General features: G+C 37.9%; 1 protein-coding gene across 2 annotated transcripts in view; it reads left to right on the plus strand.

Annotated features, from left to right (window-relative positions):
- Positions 1-20546, plus strand: part of necab2 (N-terminal EF-hand calcium binding protein 2) — a 115339-nt gene that overhangs the window by 79885 nt on the left and 14908 nt on the right. The window contains exon 9 of one of the 2 annotated variants that reach the window (XM_018703590.2): positions 4836-4892. The exons of the other annotated variant lie outside the window; for it this stretch is intronic. Coding sequence (XP_018559106.1) covers positions 4836-4892 — 57 coding nt within the window. The remainder of the gene's footprint in view (positions 1-4835; positions 4893-20546) is intronic. 2 annotated transcript variants of the gene reach the window in all.

Genomic DNA, 20546 nt, shown 5'->3' on the forward strand with positions numbered 1-20546 from the left:
AGATGAAAATAGTGCCCTGCATTGGCACAACTGCTCTGTGATAGCACACTGGAAATCCTGTTACCTGCAAACCCTCCACAGAGTGGCAGATTCATGTTGCCTCTGTTGCTCACTCTCACTTTCAGGTTCCCCCGCCATCTTCCTCCATGCTCCAGTGGGAGTTTGTTTGTTCTTTTGGTTGCAAAATATCATTTTTTATTACTCTCTGTGTGCTGCTGACAAGAAAATGTGTTTCTCCCCAGGAAAAGTCAATCTCAGGATGAGAGGCTTTGATTGTAGCTGCACATCTGGTATAGGTGATACTGAGGCTGAATACTGGGAGCGAAATGATATAGCTTTCTTCTCTCTCTTCGGCAAAGGAACGTTATGTTGTTTGAATACTTTAACAATGTTGTCCTGTAATGGCAGATCTTAAGCCTTTCACGCATAGTGGTCACTACAGTGGACAGCTATTAAAAAGCTGTTCTCTTGTATATGCTTGGGTTTGATGGCAGAATTGCACATCAGCCACCGCACTGGACGCTACAATGTTGTTCCGTATACTATTACTCATTGGCCAGTCAATGTAACTCTGACACAAATTTATCAAATCCAAGATGACAGACAGATGGCCAGAAATGCTGAGCAGCTTGAGAATATCTTGCCAGTTCTTCTATAGAAGGAGACCCCTGCAAAAAATGGTAACATCAAGTAACATCTAAGATCCAATACTATTGTTAAAATTTCCAAGTACTGATTTTATAGTAGGAGGAAATTCTGATTAATCATCCGTCCACTAGACTGGACATCATGCATCGTTGGCTATATTTCAACTACATTTTATACTATTACTGTGACTTTGTCAACTGCTTCATGTTATTAGAATGTAACTTACAGTTTTTTGTAACAAAAACAAAATTATATGCAGATTAGTTCCATTATGAAAGCAATTAGTGTGTTAGTGTGTTTTATATTTTATACAGCAATGATAGAAAGGCCTACAGGATAAAATATGTGATCACATTAGTTTAATATTATTAGAAATTCATATTATTTTATCATTTTAACATAATATATAATTTTATTGATTTGTTTGTTAAATACATAGCTCTTCAATTGAAAACTCAAGCACACACAGTCCATCTGAGTGGACAAGTGAGAAGCTCCTTGAAAAAATTGTGCTTTATTTTTTTTTCATGCCTAAAGAAGAATAAAAACACTTGAAAGGGTTAAACCTATTTGTATACTGCAAAGAACATCAGCAAAATAAATCTATAAGGAGAGTGAATATTGGACCTAACATTTATCAGATTGTCTGCATGACTCCAAAGGAAATGGTAATTTGCATCATGTTTTTTGTATGTTTAAATAGTCTCCACTATAATTACACAGATTTAAGAAAACACAAACAGGTTGAGAGAACATTTCACCAAAATACACTGTAAGTTCAAAAGGCACAATGAAGACATTTCAACAACCACATGTAACACAACAGAAATGTTTCCAGGTCTATGAATGAGTGATTCAATTATTTTTTGTGAAAACACACACACATAAATTACTGTACACTTAATCTTCAGTAAATCATATTAATCATCTGGGGGATAAAACCAGAGTAGATAAATAAAAATATATCCTGATGAAGTGTGTAAATTCCTTTGAGATTCAGTCTAGAAACTGTTTAGATAATAGCTCAGTGGGAAAGTCTGTTTTTGGCTAATCCAGTAAATTAAGTGCCTGACAGTTAAGGTACATTGCATTGAGCATTACTTGGATTTGGTACACTTTTAAGAGGCTATAATCCATATCTTTATATTGTTAATGGATCACTTTGCATGTAGTGTGAAAGGTGTTACTTTTAGTGACAAAGCCACAGATAATTATCATTTGACTTTGCATCTCCTCATCTTCAAGCTCATTTTTTATTTTTTATTTTTTTGATTTTATGGTCCATCACTGGTAGTTCAGTCTCACCTTGTTATCACCCTTGTTTCTAGCCGGCAGGTCTATTGGGTAAACAACTCAATTTAGCAAAAAAAAGTATTTCAGTGTAGACTTTGCAGTAAAAAAAAATAGCAGACAGTTAGTCACCTCTGAAATCTTTTATGTGCTGAACAACCAACAACACACATCACCTTTCATTTCGGTCCAGCTGTGACCAGACTGTGCTACATCAAGCTCATATCAGTCATTCAAATCTCAATGTGTTTCCAGTGTGTGTGTGTGTGTGTGTGTGTGTGTGGTGTGTGTGTGTGTGTGTGTATGTGTGTGTGTGTGCGTGTGTGTGTGTGGCCTGCCCACTGAGCCAGACCCCATTACCTTGACTTTCCCTGCTGTGTTTGGTAAAAGTCTTAGTTACCCTGCCAGCGATGCAGACACTATTCATTCACAGTAGCAACAGAGCTACTCCTCAGTCACCCTGGTGACAGAAACCTGCAGTGCTCACTGTGATTTATTAGAACAGGTTTATATAACTCTGACTCACAGGCAGTGAAAGTGGAGGAGAAAACTATGAATCAATAGCCCCTTTTACACAGCCCGTTCAAGGCGGGAATGTTGTGCCTTTATTCTGCCTTTATGTGCTGTATAAAAGGTATGGACACGGAATGGAGGGGCATTGTTGTCCCACCTTTAAGCCCGCAGTGGAGGTCATCACAGAGCCAAATCGATGTCTGTGTAAAATGGAGAGCCAGCATGGCGGGACAGACACTGATGTGTTACATGTCTTGCCTCTGATTCTGGAAAGCCAGCGTGGTACCATTATGCTGTTTTTGTTTGGTTTAGTGTAAACAAGCAAAGCTGGTATGACGCAGGGGTCTGCTGAACATCAGTATAGCAGGATTTCTGTTTAAGGGGCTAATGTCTCATCCTTCTCACAAAAAGTACTCACACTCACATACACTATATATACATCAGTACACCTGGCTTTACTATCATCTTGTCTGAAGAGCATATCTGAACCTAACTGTAATTTTGTTTTTGTCCCACTCACTTAACTATTGATTGGATAGTTGACAGTTTGCTAAACCCATCCCCCAAAGCACAGGGACCTAATGAGAGCTTATACTTACAGAACCTGGAGGGCTTTTGATTTTAGTTTTTTGATTGTATCCTTTCCAAAGCCAAAACCACAACAACAAGAGTGTGAGTTGATTAAACAGTGTGCAATTTATGCATGTGGCACAGCAGCAATAAATTATGGCAGTCATTGGGCATTTGGCTCATAAGGTAGACTCATTAACCTAAATGCTTGTCTGCACAGCAAACAGGTTAGTTGTTACACAGAGATTCTCACAGTGAAATCGCAGATCAAAGTAGCCGTACTCAGCAGTCCAGCTCCATCAAAGTTGTTGGTGTATGTTTTTATTTTCAACAAAATGTCATATATATTTTCCTCTGGAGAATAATAGTATATTTTTCTGGCAAGTAAAGTGGATTATAACAAGGAGTTTACACTGTAGCATTTAAGTAGTGGCATTACTGCAAGCATGGAGCTTATTTAATCACTTTAGTAAGGCTAACAGATCATAGGCCTAATGATGAATGAAATAAATAATAAAATAATGAAATAATGAAAACAGTATGTGTTGTATTAAGTGTACCAAGCCCATAAGTTACTGTAGATACTGTTACCTCAGTGCAAAGATGTGCTTATTCATGCACAGACAGGAAATAAATTCAATCAAAAAAAAAAACAACAACAACAACAAACAAAAACCTTTACTCTGACCTTACCCAACTTCAGCTTTACCTGAAGTACAAAAAAATTAATTAACAAATAAATATGATAGACATGAAAATGTATTACCTTCTCCCTACTGGTATCTGGTTAATTAGATAGATATAGATAAATTAAATAAATAACCTGAATCTTGCTGTTGCTGAAGTTTCATCAACACAGTAGATTATGGTAAAGCATGAAAAAAAAAAAAAACATTCTGAAACTTCAACAGCAACATCTCTTTCCAGAAATGGTACCACTGCAAACATGGTACAGTTTCTGGAGAATTTTTGCCTCACAAAAGTGAGGCACTGTGTTTGAAAATATAAACAGTAAAACATACATTTAACCTCAGTGTTCTTGTATAGCACCAATAACAAGGCAATTCAAACTGCTGACATAAAGCTAAAGCACTAAAACAAGACATAAAAGAAACACAGGACAATATAAAATGACTACAGTTCAATTATATCGAAAGATTGACAACAACAATATTTAAATATATAATTTTTATTTAAAATACTGTACAGTAATACTAGGGATAACTAACTCTAGGCTATACCAGGCTAACTTTACATGTAGCTTTAGCCTCAGACTTTTAGCATTATATATCAATGTTTTTTACAGGGTTCTTGAGTCCACTTGTGACACTTTTCAGGCTGAGTGAAGTTTAGCATTAGCATTAGCTCACACTGGATAGCTAAAATCATGATCCATGGGTGCTGGCTAGAAATGAGAGGCCTCCTGTTATTGCTCCTATTATTTACTTCTGTGTGAAATTAAAGACCACCACCAACAGCTCCTTCATCATGATGTTCAGTTAGACTTATGCCCTTCAGTGATCAGTGTTTAGATCTTTCATGCTGATATAACTTATTCTGTTTCATTTTGTGCTTCTTGTTTTGGCATGCAACCACATCCCCTCCAAAACCTCCACCCTGATTCCCTGCTGAACCTCATTTCATCTTAAAAACACACCATCTCCTGTTTCTGCTCTCAGTGTGTCCATTAATACCTCGCATTGTGAGTGACTAATGTATGCTTCAGGCTGTTGTAGTAGTAGTAGTAGTTGTTGTCGTTGGTCTTGTTGATTGACATGTTGCTGCTGTTGTTGTTGTTGTGCTTCTCCTTGCAGACTGTCTGGTTTGATCTGCACCAGAGGCTAACAGACACAGATGGCACCACCAGCGCGGTAAGTACACACTAAATGAATAACCGTTGTACATTACGCTGCAACACACAGCCCCAGGTGCAGCATCACTTACTTCTGCTTTAACAATCAACCACTGCAGCAGTACTTTGGGTTTAGAGTAACAGGGCAGAGACGTGACTTTGTGATGTAATTAACATGGGACCACACCTCTGCAAGACCAGCAGCGTCCAAAAATAAGCCAGGTCTCACTGCGTGTCCCACAGGCACTGATCTTTTCAATTATTTCCCATGAAATTTGTTTGTTTTGTTTTGTTGTCTAGACCTGAATAATTTATAGACACTGGATGTCCTCCAGAAGAATTAATAGAGTCTCACACTATCTTACAATATCTAACACCCACAGAGAAAATAACATATCAGCTGTCCTAGAAACATGCAGCATATTCAGGGTGTGTGATATTCCCTGTGATATGATCAGTAATTCATATGAAAAGCTATATGCACCATAAGCACTGTGTGTGTGTGTGTGTGTGTGTGTGTGTGTGTGTGTATACGCTGGAGGAGTGTTTTGGATGGCAGAGTGTAGTTCACTGGTCCTTGCTTTTAAGACAAGATGAGGGATATCACTGGCACCAGTATAAAGTTACAGTACATCAACACCACAAGTGACGAATAGATCCTGAAAAATCTATTCCATGTGGTCTCTTTACACATGAAAAATTACTACAACAAAAACCTGGTAATGAAAAGAGCATCCATTCATCCCTCCACCCACCCATCCATTCATCCATTATCTGTACTGCTTAGCCTTAACGGTTGCGGGGAGGGTGAAGCCAAACCCATCAACAAGGTTCTCAAATAGCATCAGAACAGTTGTAATTTCCCACAACCATTATGTACAGCTATGGCTATTTATGTATTTATTCTGTGAATATGCATACTTCATACATCTGACCCCAGATCTGTGCCACAAGGAGTTACAAACCAGGTCTCGTTCTGCTGTCTGCGGGAGACCAATGTAATAATCACCTTCTGCACTTTTACCCACAGCAGCCGAACCACTTACGGCTTCCCATTAGTAGTGAGAGAAAGTAGTGAGAGCCCTGATTAAATTATCCAGTTGTCATGGGCACAGACACAGAAAGGTTATTATAAGAGACTGCCCACGTGCACTGAGAGGGAGAAGTTTCAAGTCATGATTTGCCTTTAAAATGCATCTCAAAGAAACACGCCTAAAACACCCAGGAAGGAGCACTCAAAAAGACAAAGAGCAGGCAAAAGTAAGAAATGTGAAAATTAAAGTGAGAAACCAGTGAAAATAACGAGAAAAACATCCACCTAAAACACTTTGAGGCAATTAATGAAGTAGCTATCAGCAATTACCTTGCTTTCCAGAGTCTATTTGGTTGTTTGGTAGTTGGCTTTGCAAAAACAGAGTAAACAAGATCCAGCAGAGGCAATTTTTTCCCTCCAGGTACTCATATTTGTATATTCACAGGGAGTGGGAATACAGCTCCCATCGTAGCGTAGCTTAACTTTGTCTCATCTCCTCACAGCTCTCTGTGTGTAGTTCAGAGCTTATTAAATGTTAAAAAGAGTCAAGGCAATCAAATATGTTCAGATTTTAAAACCCAAACATGATTCTCATACCATAAACATTTTGGACACATTGTAACTTCATATTTTAAAATAGTTGCCAAGTCTGAGTTTCGCACAGGACCTCTGGGGGTGTCCTGTGGTGTCTGGCACTGGATCCTTTGGTTCCTGTGGGTTGCAGGGTGGGGCCTCCGTGGCCTTGGCTTGTTCTGGCACATCTCACAGATGCTCAGTATGATTGGGATATGGGGAGTTCAGACGCCAGGTCAGTGTCTTGGGCTCTTTGTCATGTTCCACAAGCCATTTCTGAGCAGTTTTTGCAGTGTGGTGGGGCTCATTGTCCTGCTGGGGGAGGCCCCTGCCATCGGGGAGTGTGCTTGGTCTGCAAGAGATGATCAGTGGTTTTTAATGTTGTGGCCGATCAATGTGTATATTAAATGCTCAATGTGGAGTGTAGTTTTACAGTGTGATTCACTGCTTGGATGCACTTTAGATACTTTACAGTCTCTTAAGGTTTTTCTGTTCTGTTAATTTGTGTTACATCTGATCCTCAGCAACAGGATATTTTTCCTCTTTTGCTTAAAGCCCCTGAAACTGCAAACTTGGTTTCAAATTCTCTTTAACATTAAATATTTATTAATGAACAAGGAACAAGAAAATTTTAAGTTCTGGAGGGGAAAAAAAATCCTTACTTATTATTAATTATAAGGGAACTCCACTGATTTTGCACATTAAAGTCTGTTTACATATCTTGGGAAGTACTACAGCAAATATATATTTTTTAAGTTGTGTGAAGCCTTTTGTTCTGAAGACTATGTTTGACTAAGTTTGAAATGAAAAAAATTTGGGGGGTGTGGCGTCAGAAAGAAATGAGATTACCTGACCTCTGTGACCTGTTCCTCATCTTCACTTGAGGCTAGGTTCAAAGTTCAAAGATCACAGTGATAGGACCCAAATCTCTAAGGCTACCTATACAATATCAGTCAAAAGAAAAGATTGTGTATAAAAATAGCATCTTCCACAATGTAAATGTCTCAGCCTACTAAAAATAGTAACTCTCCATGGTGCATTAGCTGCCCAGTGAATGTTGGGTTCAAGTTTAAACAGCACAAAGCTGCAACTTCATGTCTGCTCATATAAATATTCAACGCTATTTTTTGTTTTTGAAGTACTGGCACAGCCATTCTCATAAGCCTCCCATGCACACTTTTTCATGAGATGCACTCAGCATTTGTCTGTTGCTACTGAGATTTCTGGTTGACTAAATTTCTCCTTTATCTTGCCACAGAAAAAATATGATACCAGCACAAGGCGGCATCTGGCTCTTAGAGTTGGAAAACATTTCCTCAACCTCCCCACCCTTGTAAATTGCATGCACCTTAATAAATCCAGTCAAAATGAATGCATCACATTTCCTTCGATTATTTGTATCCTCCTTTAAACAGAGACACACTTCACTGATTGCACATAAACTGCTCTTCTGGGCTAGTGTGTATGTAAATCACACATCAGTAGGAAATCAAGTGGAAAGAGTTAATAAATCTGGGCTTTCACTACTACCCGTCTTTCACCTTCTCTTTTTGCTCCCTTCAACTCACCCTCTTATCCTACAACTGAGTATGTCATCACCTTTTGACCCTTTTGTTCCTCTGTACAGCCTTCTTCTGCTTCTGAACACATTTCTCTTAACAAGGTCATGCTCCTCTCCACCTTTACATAATTTCACCCTGCCTCCCACAGCCGGCACAATCTATCCCGCCTGACCTTCCATTCTTCACCAGGAGAATGACTCCAACATGATTGCCCTTCATCTCGTCTTCCGTCAGTCCTCTGTCAAAGCAATCATCCCTCCTCTCTGTACAAAGATGCTTCAGTGAGTGATATCACCGTACGGGGAGATTATAATAAGATCATATACTGTATGAGAGATACAGAGATGCTTTGAAGCTGCAGTAGTTCATCTGAATTAGCATGTGTATTTTACTTGTAGTGGACACGAGCGAGCAGTGAGTGACTGGCTGACAATGATTTCTGTCATTTGAAGTGGGTAAACCAATCACATACACTATATCTCGTCAGTCTTTGGATCCTCTGGAGGCACATCAGAGAGGAGAAGAGAGGCAATAAAAACAGAAGAAGCAGAGAGAATACTAAAGAACAGAAAATGTGAGGGGGTTAATGGGATGGAAGGGCAGATTACACAGTAATAAGAGAGAGATAATAGAAGTAAGGAAAGGGAATGAGAAAGAGAAAAGGCCATAAGGATGGAGCATAGCTGTTTTTAAGACGGGATGTTTTTAAAAGCCTGAGATGTTTTTTTAAAGCTCAACAATACAAATTTGTCATTCTCTCCTCCTCTGTTATTTTATCATTGCGTACTGTATCTTTGCACAGCTATGTTTATTTATAAACACATAATTTAGGCACTTTGTACAGACCACCAACCTACACCAGTTGTTTTCCATCTTACGAAGTGGCAGAAGAAACCACTGTTCATTTCTCCTTTCCAACCGATAGTCAGCATTGTAGTAACCGTGACCATACTGGTTTTATAACCCTAACCATGTGTTTATTATTGACAACAAAGGTCCTCTAACCTTAACAAACCTATTTTTACCTAAACCGTGGTCTTTCCCTAAACCTAACCAAACCTCTACTATAGCATTGTCACAACATAAAAGGGTTAGTTATTTATTTTTGCAGTGATCTTTAACAGTTTATCTGTAGCATATTTCCTTCCGCCACAGGGGCACCAGTTGAGGACATGATTCTGTGGGTGTTAACAGAGGGTAGGGACACATATCTAGCATGAAAATAGCATAAAAAATTTGAATATTTAAGTTACTGAGAAAAGTTATTGGTTAATTAGTTGATTCCACTAAAGTCATGTATGATGTTTCACAGTGAAAGGATTCATCCTCTGGGCACCATGAATGTCTGCACAATATTTCATGGTAATTCATGCAAGAGTTGCTGAGATATTTCAGTCTGAACTACAGTCATGGACCAACTAACCAGCCAACAATGCTATCCAGAAAACCATACCCAGAGAGATCTGGACCAAAATCTACAGCACTTGGAGGGAGTGTCACATCTCAGCCAAATATTCTATCACACTTTTTATAACACTTAAAGATTTCTTGCCAGCAACCAAACAGAAAAAGATGAGATTCTTACCTCTTTCCAAATTCATTAGCAGAACAATTAAAAAACTATAACAGATTATTGAAAGGAATGTGTGAAAAACCAATGGAGAGGTGACAAATCAGCATTTAAAAATATATATGAGGGCCGAGGTATACACAAAAGTGATAAAGGAAGAAAATTAAAGACGAAACAATGAGATCAGAAAAGAAAAGCAAATTCATACTTTGTAAGAGAAAGAGCGAGATGAGTAAGAGCTTCTGCATATGGTTTAAATACATAATGTATGCTCCAATAAGATGTAGATAAATGGAACAGACTGTCAGGAGGTGAGAGCAGAAAGTGAAATTCACAGAGGGACATTGAAGATGCTGTGAAGGCTCTTATGAAAAATAAATCAAGGGGTTATAAATATGGATGTTACAGTATGAATGGGTCACGCACTCTACAGCAGCTCGGGCTCGGACTGGCCTGCTCTTTGAATGAACTATAATTGGCAAATATCACCAGTGCTGACTCAGATGAGGTGGAGATGTAGTGTGAAATAGGTCCCACCTTATAGCTAATGTGTGTCAGCTATACATAAAAGTCTTTTGTTACTCAAACTGTATGTTTCATTCAGCAGAGTGCATTCAGGCTGTTATATAAAATGAATTATTTAAGAATTAGGCCATTGAATGCAGATTGTTTATATTCTGTCATATTTACAGAGTCCGAGAAATAAGTTGGAAAAGATAATTGTGTAGTTTTACAGTGCTGTACAGGCACAGTATCAGATAACTTTATGGGTGTTTCACTTCTGCCCTAATCATTCTATTCCCACCCTTGTATCAAAAACAAATAAATATAAAACATGCAGAATTCTTTTTAAATGCTGCAGCTACTCTGAAGAAACAGTTTGATATTTTGGGTAAATACACTTATTCCTTCTCGTAGATGATCCTTTATATGTATGTGTGCCTAAAAAGAATGTTATAGCTAGCAGCTGTTGAGCTCAACTGACATAGTATACAGTAAAGACTGGAAGACAGGGAAACAGCCTCTGAGGAAAAGAAAAAGAAAAGAACACACATCTAAACATCACTTACTTACTTATCTATCTGTTGTTTAAATATGAAATTGGTGGTAATATTTCCATCTAACTCTCTGCATGTAAGTCAAAAAGCATGTTTACCAAAATTCTTCCTTTAAGGCCATAATACAGAAAGTTCCTATCTTAAGTTTTAAAACAGGAAGAGCTTAATGGAGCATTTAAAGATTGGAAAAAATACTTCTAGATCTCACTAATTAAGACATTATATCCAGTGTGTAATTGCCCTTTTTAACAACATTTTGGTTTGTGTATGGATTAAGTGAGATATATGTCCCCCTGCTTCCATTCTTTATCCAAAGTTAAATATGTGTTGGTTCTAGTTTATTGCACGGACAAGAAAGCAAGGAAGCACAAAATTATTTCATAAAATGTAAAACTATTTGTTTAAATACATAAGGCACAGGCCTCATGTCACTATATGTATTTTTCTCCTGTTCAACAGTTATGCTTAAACATTCTATATTTATTATTTTATTTATGGTTTTACACTAATCTTAATTGCAGTTCTACGTAGCAGTATATAGAGGTCTGAAACCTGCAGTGGTAAAGATGTTTGTGTCTCTATTCACATCTTTGTGCCCTGCACACTTGTTTAAACACAAAGTTACCACTGCTCTCCTTTCATGAGGCAACAGATGATGCTTCAGTTAGCTTTAACTCTTCTTTCATCTAACTTCAACTCACAAAAATTTCTGTCTGATAATATCTGAGCCATTCTCATGGTATTTTTATGAATATAAGGCAGTTTTATTACAGAAATGATTAATGAAAATAGCCACATAAGGGCAACCATATAAGGAATACCAGGCAGCAGGAATTTTTCAACCCAGAAGTCTGTCAGTTATTGTGTGCAGTGAGTTTTAATGTAACAAAGCATCACTATCGATATTTGAAGGTTATATCAAATCATAGAGGGAAAATATACAAAGAAATGACAAAGGATTCCTCATTGGATTCAGATTGATGTCTTAATATCAAAGAACACAGTGAATATTGCAGAGAGTGAAGCTTTTTCAGCATTTATATCTGTAGTTATGACACAGTTAGTGAATTATTGAGAATGAAAAAAGCATTCGAGAGACAGGTCAGCCCTCAGTGGAGGAATACTATACTTGAAATATTGAGGAGAAGAGTTATTGGTCAGAAATTCAGCAGAATTTACCACAGTGCTCATGTTTCAGACCTGCAGCTCAAACTAAATCCAAAGTTAAAGGAGGTTGGAGGGCAGCAGGATGGTGAACTATGCCCAGAGACAAGTATGGCTGCAGGATACTTTGTTGGTAAGATCGCCCCCATGCTGAAGTGTCCTTGAGCAATATGAATCCCTGCCAGCTTCAGGTTCTGTGACAGAGTTTGACCCCCGACCTCCCATTGGAGGTCTGGAAAAAATCTTTTTTTGTGCCATGTGGAAAATCCTTGTGATGTGTTAAAGTTGTGCAGGATCAAGAAGAAAGTGTGAAAGGGCTGAATGCGATATCTTTAGAGGCTCTAGCTTTTATTGCACACACTCAGAGTGTTTGTCAAAATTAAGACCACATTACTCAAAAAAACATTTAACTTCTTTCCCATTTTAGTTAAAAATCATTGTTCAACGAAGGTAAATGAAGCTGGAAGTGTTTTTTCTTTACCCTATGTCTATGCTGTGTCACAGTTCAATATTACATTGCATACAGTATGTAAAAAAATTATATTATTCATGGTGCATTTTGCAGCCAGTATACAAGAAATCAAGTGTTTTTGTTTGTTTTTTAATTAACACTGACATTGACATGAACATTTTCATGAAATCATTATTTGAATGTACTTAACTACCTCTGTGTAATAGTTTTAATTGTTTATGATAGAATCCAACACCTATGCAAAAATTCTAACACATGCACAGGGGATTCACGGAAATACAATACTGTTTTGTCACCATTGTCCATAATATAGATATTTTGCAGTTGTGAGCAGCTCTTTCCTTTGTGCATTGCGTTGCCAGATAATAGAGTTAATCAAGAGCACACTCAAAATTCAGCAGTTTTTTTTCTGTGTACTAACTTTTTGTTGTAACTTTTTTCACTTTAACAGTATGAAAACGCTACATGCTCAGAAAACTACTTCAAATTATTTTGTATGGACAGGTTAGAACTCCATTTGTTTTGAAAAAAAGAGTACCATTCTCCTGACATAAAGCAATCCAGTAGATGTGTGCTGTATGTTAAAGGATGAGGATGGGCATTTTCTATTTTCAACTCATAGGACCAAAACCAACATTTATTGATGCTACAAACAAATGTTGTCTGTGTATCCACAGTCTGATTTATCTCATTCCTCTGTGCCACAGAGTCCCATCAATCCAAAACCTATTAAGAACATATTAACGATTTACACTGTTGCGCTGGGTAACTTCATTACAAAGAACACAGGCACTGTAGTTTATTTTGACTCCAACATACACCATCCAGCTGCCATAAATACTCACTAGAGCACAAAGTCAAGTCAATTTTATTTATATAGACAGAAGTTATCACGTAGAGCGGGTTTAGACCAGAGATCATCTTCTTTTCAGCAGTTGTCTTATTTGTTTACAGTAATAAAGATTATCCAAATTAGTTTGCTAATAGTGTACTGATGTTAAAATGCAAATGTAGCACTTTTGATGGAACTAGTTGAGCGTTATTAAAGGGAATATGTGTAAATGTTTCATTCAGTACTTGTTGCCACTGCCTGTACACTATAAAACTACTAAAGAAGCATGTGACTGGGTCTTACAAGATGCATCAAAGTCAGTCATGTCTGACAGGTCTGTTGCTTGGAAGAGTCCTATGGAGATCTTAGATCTTTTCAGTGTCCTGTCTTGATGTATGAATGGTAGCACTTGTTCCCTGAATGGGCCCAATCCCCTGGTGGCTGTTTGTGTTCTTGGCGCTGGAGATTTTCTCTGTAAATTCAATAACTGCTCCTACGTGGATTAATCAACCACAACCCACACATCTCTCTCTCTCTGTGTGTGTGTGTGTGTGTGTGTGTGTGTGTGTGTGTGTGTGTGTGTGTGTTTGTTTCTCTCCTTCCTTCTGCCTCTGCTGCAACACAGTTTAGTCCACTTAGCCTGCAAAACTGGCAGTTTGCACACTGTATCTGCTCCTGTGTGTGTGTGTGTGTGTGTGTGTGTGTGTGTGTGTGTGTGTGTCCCTCTCTCTCCTTCAGCCCCATATATTTGCTTGACTCTCTCTTAATTGACTCCATTGACCATTTTGTTGCTGGCTTTTATCCAAATGACTACTTACCTAACTGTACCAAAAGGTCCTGTTAATCTATTCTGATTTTCCAAATGAAGCCATACTTGTGTTTTCTCTGCAACAATAACACATTTATTATCCATATTTAATTATTAACAATCATCAGAACAAAGTAAACCAAACAGTCGGCTCCCTGTTCCAGAACTGATAAGAAGTAATGCAGATTATGTAATATTTTGGTAAAAGCAGAAGGTCGGGGGAACAAAAGCAAATAACAGTATGGGAGAATTACCCAAAGGAGGAAGAAAAAATCTCAGGATCAGAGCCCTTAAGCACACATTTCTACACACACATACACAAACAATGTTACGTACAATGTCTGCTTGCTTTCTGTTGCAGTCAGTCCTTTAATTGTCTCTTAGAGTCAGCACAACATTATTTCACTCACATGCAGGGCTCAATGAACGTGAATCACAATGTCAATATAAGTGAGGTACAGTGGACAAAAGAAAGAGAGAGACAGGTAGTTAGGGCAACAAGGCAGATATATAGATCCAGAGAGACAGAAAGTAAATGGATGGAAGAGACAGAGCTCACTGGTGTTTGTCGACATGAATGCAGGTGATGTTTGGAACATAATTGATAAGACATAATTTATGAAACACAACAGGAAAATGCAAGTCAGGGAAGGTACTTGATTTTAGAATGTAGACATGGAAAACAGGCTATTTTCTTTGCTCTGAACCATGGATGGTGCTTCGTTTTCTGCATGCATGTGAAGGACGGCATTCGGTTCAGGCAGAGCTCTGGAGTTACGTTTATATCTGGCATCAGCTGTTCTCAATCATGTGTCACAGTCATTAGTGTATTTACAGCTGTGTGCCTATAAGTTGACAAGTAATGCCCAATTATATTCTTGCAACACTACTATCCTGACTGACTGATGCCATGGCTCCCTCCCGTACCCCGTCATCCTCATCATGAATTTAATGTTCATCTGTGTTTGTTAAGGAATATTTTTCATTAAGATACATCAGACCAGAAAACCTTATATTCTGAGGTCAAGTTTTCAGGACTTTCTCACTTCTACCAAACTGCACCACAGCTCTCAAGGAAGAGAATGAACACCTAGTTCAGGTATTTGCTTCTTTTGAAATTCAAACCATATTATTGTCACTGCCAGTAAACATGCTGATTGTGAAAGTGCCCTGAGATGCATACAGAGAAGTTCTTGATGCATCCTTCATCAAGAGATGTAAACACTGATAAAAAGGAATCATTTTCAGCATAGATGGAAAAGCAAGGGGCAGAATGATTTTACTGATGTTGGGAGGAATTCATATGCACAGGAAAGAAATTCATCTGGGATAATAACTAGATATATTCAGAAACGGATATATTAAATATGGAGTCATTTAAACATTTCTTAGTTGTTATGCCTCATGACAACCACTACCTGGGGGTCAGTACAGTACATATAGCAGCCCATTGTGTTTTGCACATGAACAATCAAGGCAGTATGGTCTGAGAAAAATAGAGAGTGAGGTATGCAGCAACACTGAGACCCCTGATGAATAGATACACAAGTAGGTTGCATCAGTGGAGTTCACAGGGGGCTAGTATGTGTGAGAGAGAGAATCACGGGGATAAAGAGAGATAGGCAGCCTTGGAGAGAATGTGTTAAAGCTGCATTTGTCAGCGAGAGACAGATAAAAAGATTGAGTGAAGGTGGTGGCAATAAAAAAGAATTTGTCCTTGGAAATATTTCAGCTAGTGTTGCATTATCAGGACATCAGTGACAGCTGCCATTTCAATTCAGTCTTCTCTATGAGGATTGCAACTTGATGGCACCTCAGGCACCCACTTCAAATACTTATACAATATAGAAAAATTAATTACCATCGATTAATGTGTGGTATGTATTGGGTTTATATATGCATATATATATTAAATATGTTTTGAGGCTTTGAAAGGATTGTTTTCTAGTTTGGTTGTTGTTGTTTTTCTCAGTAATATGATGCTGTTCTGGATGCATTTTGAATGTTTTTATTATGTATGCACGTGAATTGTGCAGGTAAGGAATACAAGCCTCTAAATATCCTATAAATAGCTGTGTGGCTAAAGAGTTTTGTTGTTGTTTTATCAGGCAAAATATGAATGAGCAGGCCTGCAGTGCTGCAGTGCATTATGAAACCCAAAACTGTTCAGTGCAGCCATTCACTCTAATTTCACCAGGCAAGTCGGCCTAGTTATAATTGCAGCAATAGTCTCAGAGATGGAATTTTAATACACATGATAACATTTGGGTGCTGCTTACCAGAGCCACAGTCTGGTTCCATAAAGTGAAATTGTGTAATTAGAGTTTCCAATTACACCTAATTTGTTTGTTGTTACTTTTGTTTATGGATTTCCCTAGATATAATTTGTCAGTCCAACTGTTGGCAGGACTGTGAATCACCTTTCTTTAGAATATGTCCATATTAAGCTAGCATTTTGTAACATGTCTTTCTCTTAGATTACATTTCAGCATTCACTCATATTCATACCTTCATTTACCTAAACTACATGTCTTGACTGAGCAGGAACACCTAAGGAAGCTGCAATCAGTTAAATAGATAACGAGACAGATATTTCTCCGTAGTTGGTGAGACAAAAGAGTGAATACTGGACTTCAAATTTATCAAGTTGTCAAAAACACGACTCTAAATCAGTGCTAACTTTGCTCCATGTCTGCTGGATGTGTATGGTAACGCATTAGCCGTAACAGCTTTATAAGGCCATAATGTGTCAGATGTGTGTGATATGTTATGAAAATCTGCCACCTAAAAATCCTAAACTCATACCAGTTTCTTGTTACATAACCACTACTTAAAGCACTTAATCCATTAGTTCTTTCAGCGATCAAGTCAAATAGCCTGAAAACAAGGGAAAATATGGTGCTGCAGGCCAAAAAAGGATGACAACCACTTTTCTAAGTGAACTGCTGCTGCTTATTGTGAGGTATTTATTCTTCTTTTGGCAGTTCTGCAGTCAGCAGGTCAGGACACTGTAAGCCATACTGTAGTCATCCATCTATTATTGCAGCTATGCAAATTATCCCAAAACTAATGAAGGGACTGTTTCTTCTTGTTTGATTTGAATAAATGAGGGATTCCTTGAGCCCAAAGCGAGAGGGAGAGATAGTAGGAGAGAGGAAAGGGGGTAGGGTTGGGTAGGGAAGAGACAGTGATGATGAAGTAAAAGGAAGAATGAGTAGGAGAGAAGAGATTTGTAGGGGAGGAAATAAGAAAGACAGAAAATATAGGGGCTTTGGTAGATTGAAGGAGGGAGGAAAGTAAGGAAAAGAATTGAAAAGGAGGCTGAATGGTGTGGAGCCCTGAGACGTCAAAAACAAGAACTGGGGCAATGAAGAGAAGTGGGGAAGGAAGACATAATGGGGAAGTGTGTGGGGAGATGAAGAGTCGAGAATGAATGGAGGTGTGAGATGAAGACCTGCATGTGGGTAACTGGTATTTCCCAGTTCCCATGGTAACGCTAGACTGGTTCCCCCCTCTCTATAACACATACACATCCTTCTACTACTCCCATTTTCATACCCGGATGGGTATAACATCTCACACTGTGGCCTACTAAACACACACACACACACACACACACACACATATATATATATACATACACACATGCACATGCATGCACACACACATTCTTGACACATACTGTATAGTCCAGTATACTATGCTGTATGTGTCCTTGATAGATGGTGATGATCTCTGCATATTTTATACAGTTGTTAGTGCAAAGCCTCCAGCTCACTGGGGGGGTTCGCACACAGATGTGAGGAGACAGTGAGAGAGAGAAGAAGACAGAGAGTCGATGTTTTACATCTGACTTAGCCTACTTCTAGCTCAGTCACATTTGTCATTATGTGAGTCACTATAGTAACTCCCTCACTATAGCAAATCAAGTTTTTTGCACACTGTCCCACTGGGTGTAGAGTTTGAATAGTCCAAATTTAAAGATCCAAACTCATAAAATGCACTCATGGTAGATTTAAGTGATGTGAAAATAAACCACATATTTACCTGGTACATCACTGGCAGCTTTGTTCATGCTAACATTTAACCATACAACACTGATATCCTCAGAGCAAAAGCTACCATGTGTTTTACCATTTGAATGCTTTTAATATGGACTAGCAGCAGTCAGAAATGTTGGGGTTGCATTAGCTGTTTGTTTTTTGTTTCTTTCTTTTGAAGATAATTCCTGTTGCTGGAAGAATGGATAGTATTAAAAATGGAGTATAATTTCATTTTAAATGTACACAGTTTTTTTCCAATACATTATGTTTTTTTCCCTTAAATGTGTTTTTTCTTCATCAGAATGGTATGTCAGATTATTGCCAGGGCAGAACAGAAAAAAAAATCATAATCATACGTGTCATGTTACAGTCTGATCATTCTATACCTGAGACTCCAGGCCAAAACTAACACTTATGTTTGTGAGTTCATTGTGCATTGGGATTTTTAAAGTTTAAAGTGTAAAGTCAAAATCATGATGTGAAAAGTTTTACACTGGGAGCAAATTGAACTCTTTCTTTTTTTTAAGATAGAGGAAGCAGTGTTAAAGAATGCTGACAGGAAGCAGCAACAGACAGAAATCAATAATATTTATACAAGCCTATGAACAAGGGCTCATGTATCTTTACGACATGGTGATGGGCCACCACTTCGTCCAGTCAAACCAACTCATAGAGTCACTAGTGTCCTATAAACACACACACACACACACAGTATGCAGTAATTTGTAGGTTTTATAGGTGCACGAACAAGCACTATTATGGATATTCTTGCTGACACAACACACATTCACACAGACTGAGCAGAGGGTGACAGACCAAATTCATTATATCATATATACTGAGAACTCAAGGCAGTTCTTAGATAAAATAAAGCAATGAGCTGCAGACGTCTGTGCATATTTCAAATCTAGCAGGTCTTTAAGGAAATTCCTTACTTTACATCTTATTAAACTGTGAAAAAAAAAATCATAAGTCTGTAATTTCTTACATTTCTGAGGATCCCTGGGTAGGTTTTTGACCTTGCTTTCAATTGACTGTGGGAATGTAAACAATTATAATTTAGTTTTTAATATAAGGTCTGTGTTTTGAACTGGGGGCATAGAGTTCCCTAACTTTGTGGAAGTGCAGTACTAAATTGCTGGAGTCCTCCTTTAATGACAGGTGTAGAGTGCATTGGAAGCTGAGTCTTCTAATCAAACATTCATATTCTGAATTTGTCTACATAATTAAACTTTAACACATAAGGGCTTCTTTGCATCTAGTTAATATCAGCACATAGGAGAGAACATCTCAGTTTAAAGGCAAGAGAACACTTGAATACCAATTCACATGTTTAAAAAACCAGCTGGCTGTTAATTTACTGTGCTTTCAACAAGATGAGGAGTCATTGAGCATTCAGAGTCCACTCGGAGCAATGATTGAGATGACTGCACCATCATTTTTTGCTCTTGCTGATTTTCATGCATATTAAAAATGACAGAAATAACCATTATTTTTTATGGAAAAAGAAACATTATACAGGAATTGCTTGTAACAAGTAGCTTGCTTGTAGACAATAGCCTATAGAGCTTTAATAAAGATGCCATTGTTTATTCCATAGGAAATAGGACATTCACCGGGTTCAGAAACAAAAAAGGGAAATACTGGCTGACACTTAACAGATAAATAATTAGCAAACATTGTGCTGCAGCAGCATAATGAATGAGGAACATGATGTCTCAATCCTGTTTTGTAAATGAATAATATTTACTGAGTGGATTTAATAAAATAAAGCAAAGCATCAATTAGATGCCTTTATTCTGCCAGTGTATCACACACAATACTGTAGAAGGTTTTAGAACTGTGTTTAGACTGTGTAGGGAGAAGAAAACATACAGAAAATATGCATTAGCAGACAATTTAATCAAAAAAAAAAAATATGGGAGAAATGTGCTCAAAGAGTCTGGATCTATGATAATAGCTTTTGATTTATTTGAGTTAAACTGGAGAAAGTTTTGAGAAAGCCAGTTTTAAAATTTGTCAGAGAGGATTGTATTTTGCCTAATTGAATTGTGTCAGTAAGGTAACATATAAATAAAGAATAGTAGAGGGCCAAAGACTGAACCTTGAGACACTCCATAAGTGAACTGGGAACTGGAGGAATTACAATACCAGTGGCTACACAGAATTTCCTATTACAGATATATATGAATAAAACTAAAACTGTACTTGATATGTCTATATATCCATGATAATACCATGACATGGTAATGTAGGTTTCTGAATGGGACTGGGTTGTTCACTTCTTCATGGATTTGTGGATGTGGTTTTGATGCTGACCATTGACACAGGTTAGCAGGGTGGTGAAAACAGAGGTTCAGAGGTAGAGGCTCCTGATTTATCACCTCTGCAGGGGCCACAGTATCAGAGGGGAGCGGATGTAATCACAGTGATTTGGTCAGGGAGGCAGGATGGTTAATGGAGTGGTAGTGATTAGATTAACTGAGGCTGCTGGGCAATGTAGTGTTTCTAATTGAGTTGGTAGGATGTGTGCGTGTATTTTGTGTGTGTGTTCATGT

This window comes from Lates calcarifer, linkage group LG10 (genome assembly GCF_001640805.2).
Source record: "Lates calcarifer isolate ASB-BC8 linkage group LG10, TLL_Latcal_v3, whole genome shotgun sequence".
NCBI lineage: Eukaryota > Metazoa > Chordata > Actinopteri > Centropomidae > Lates > Lates calcarifer.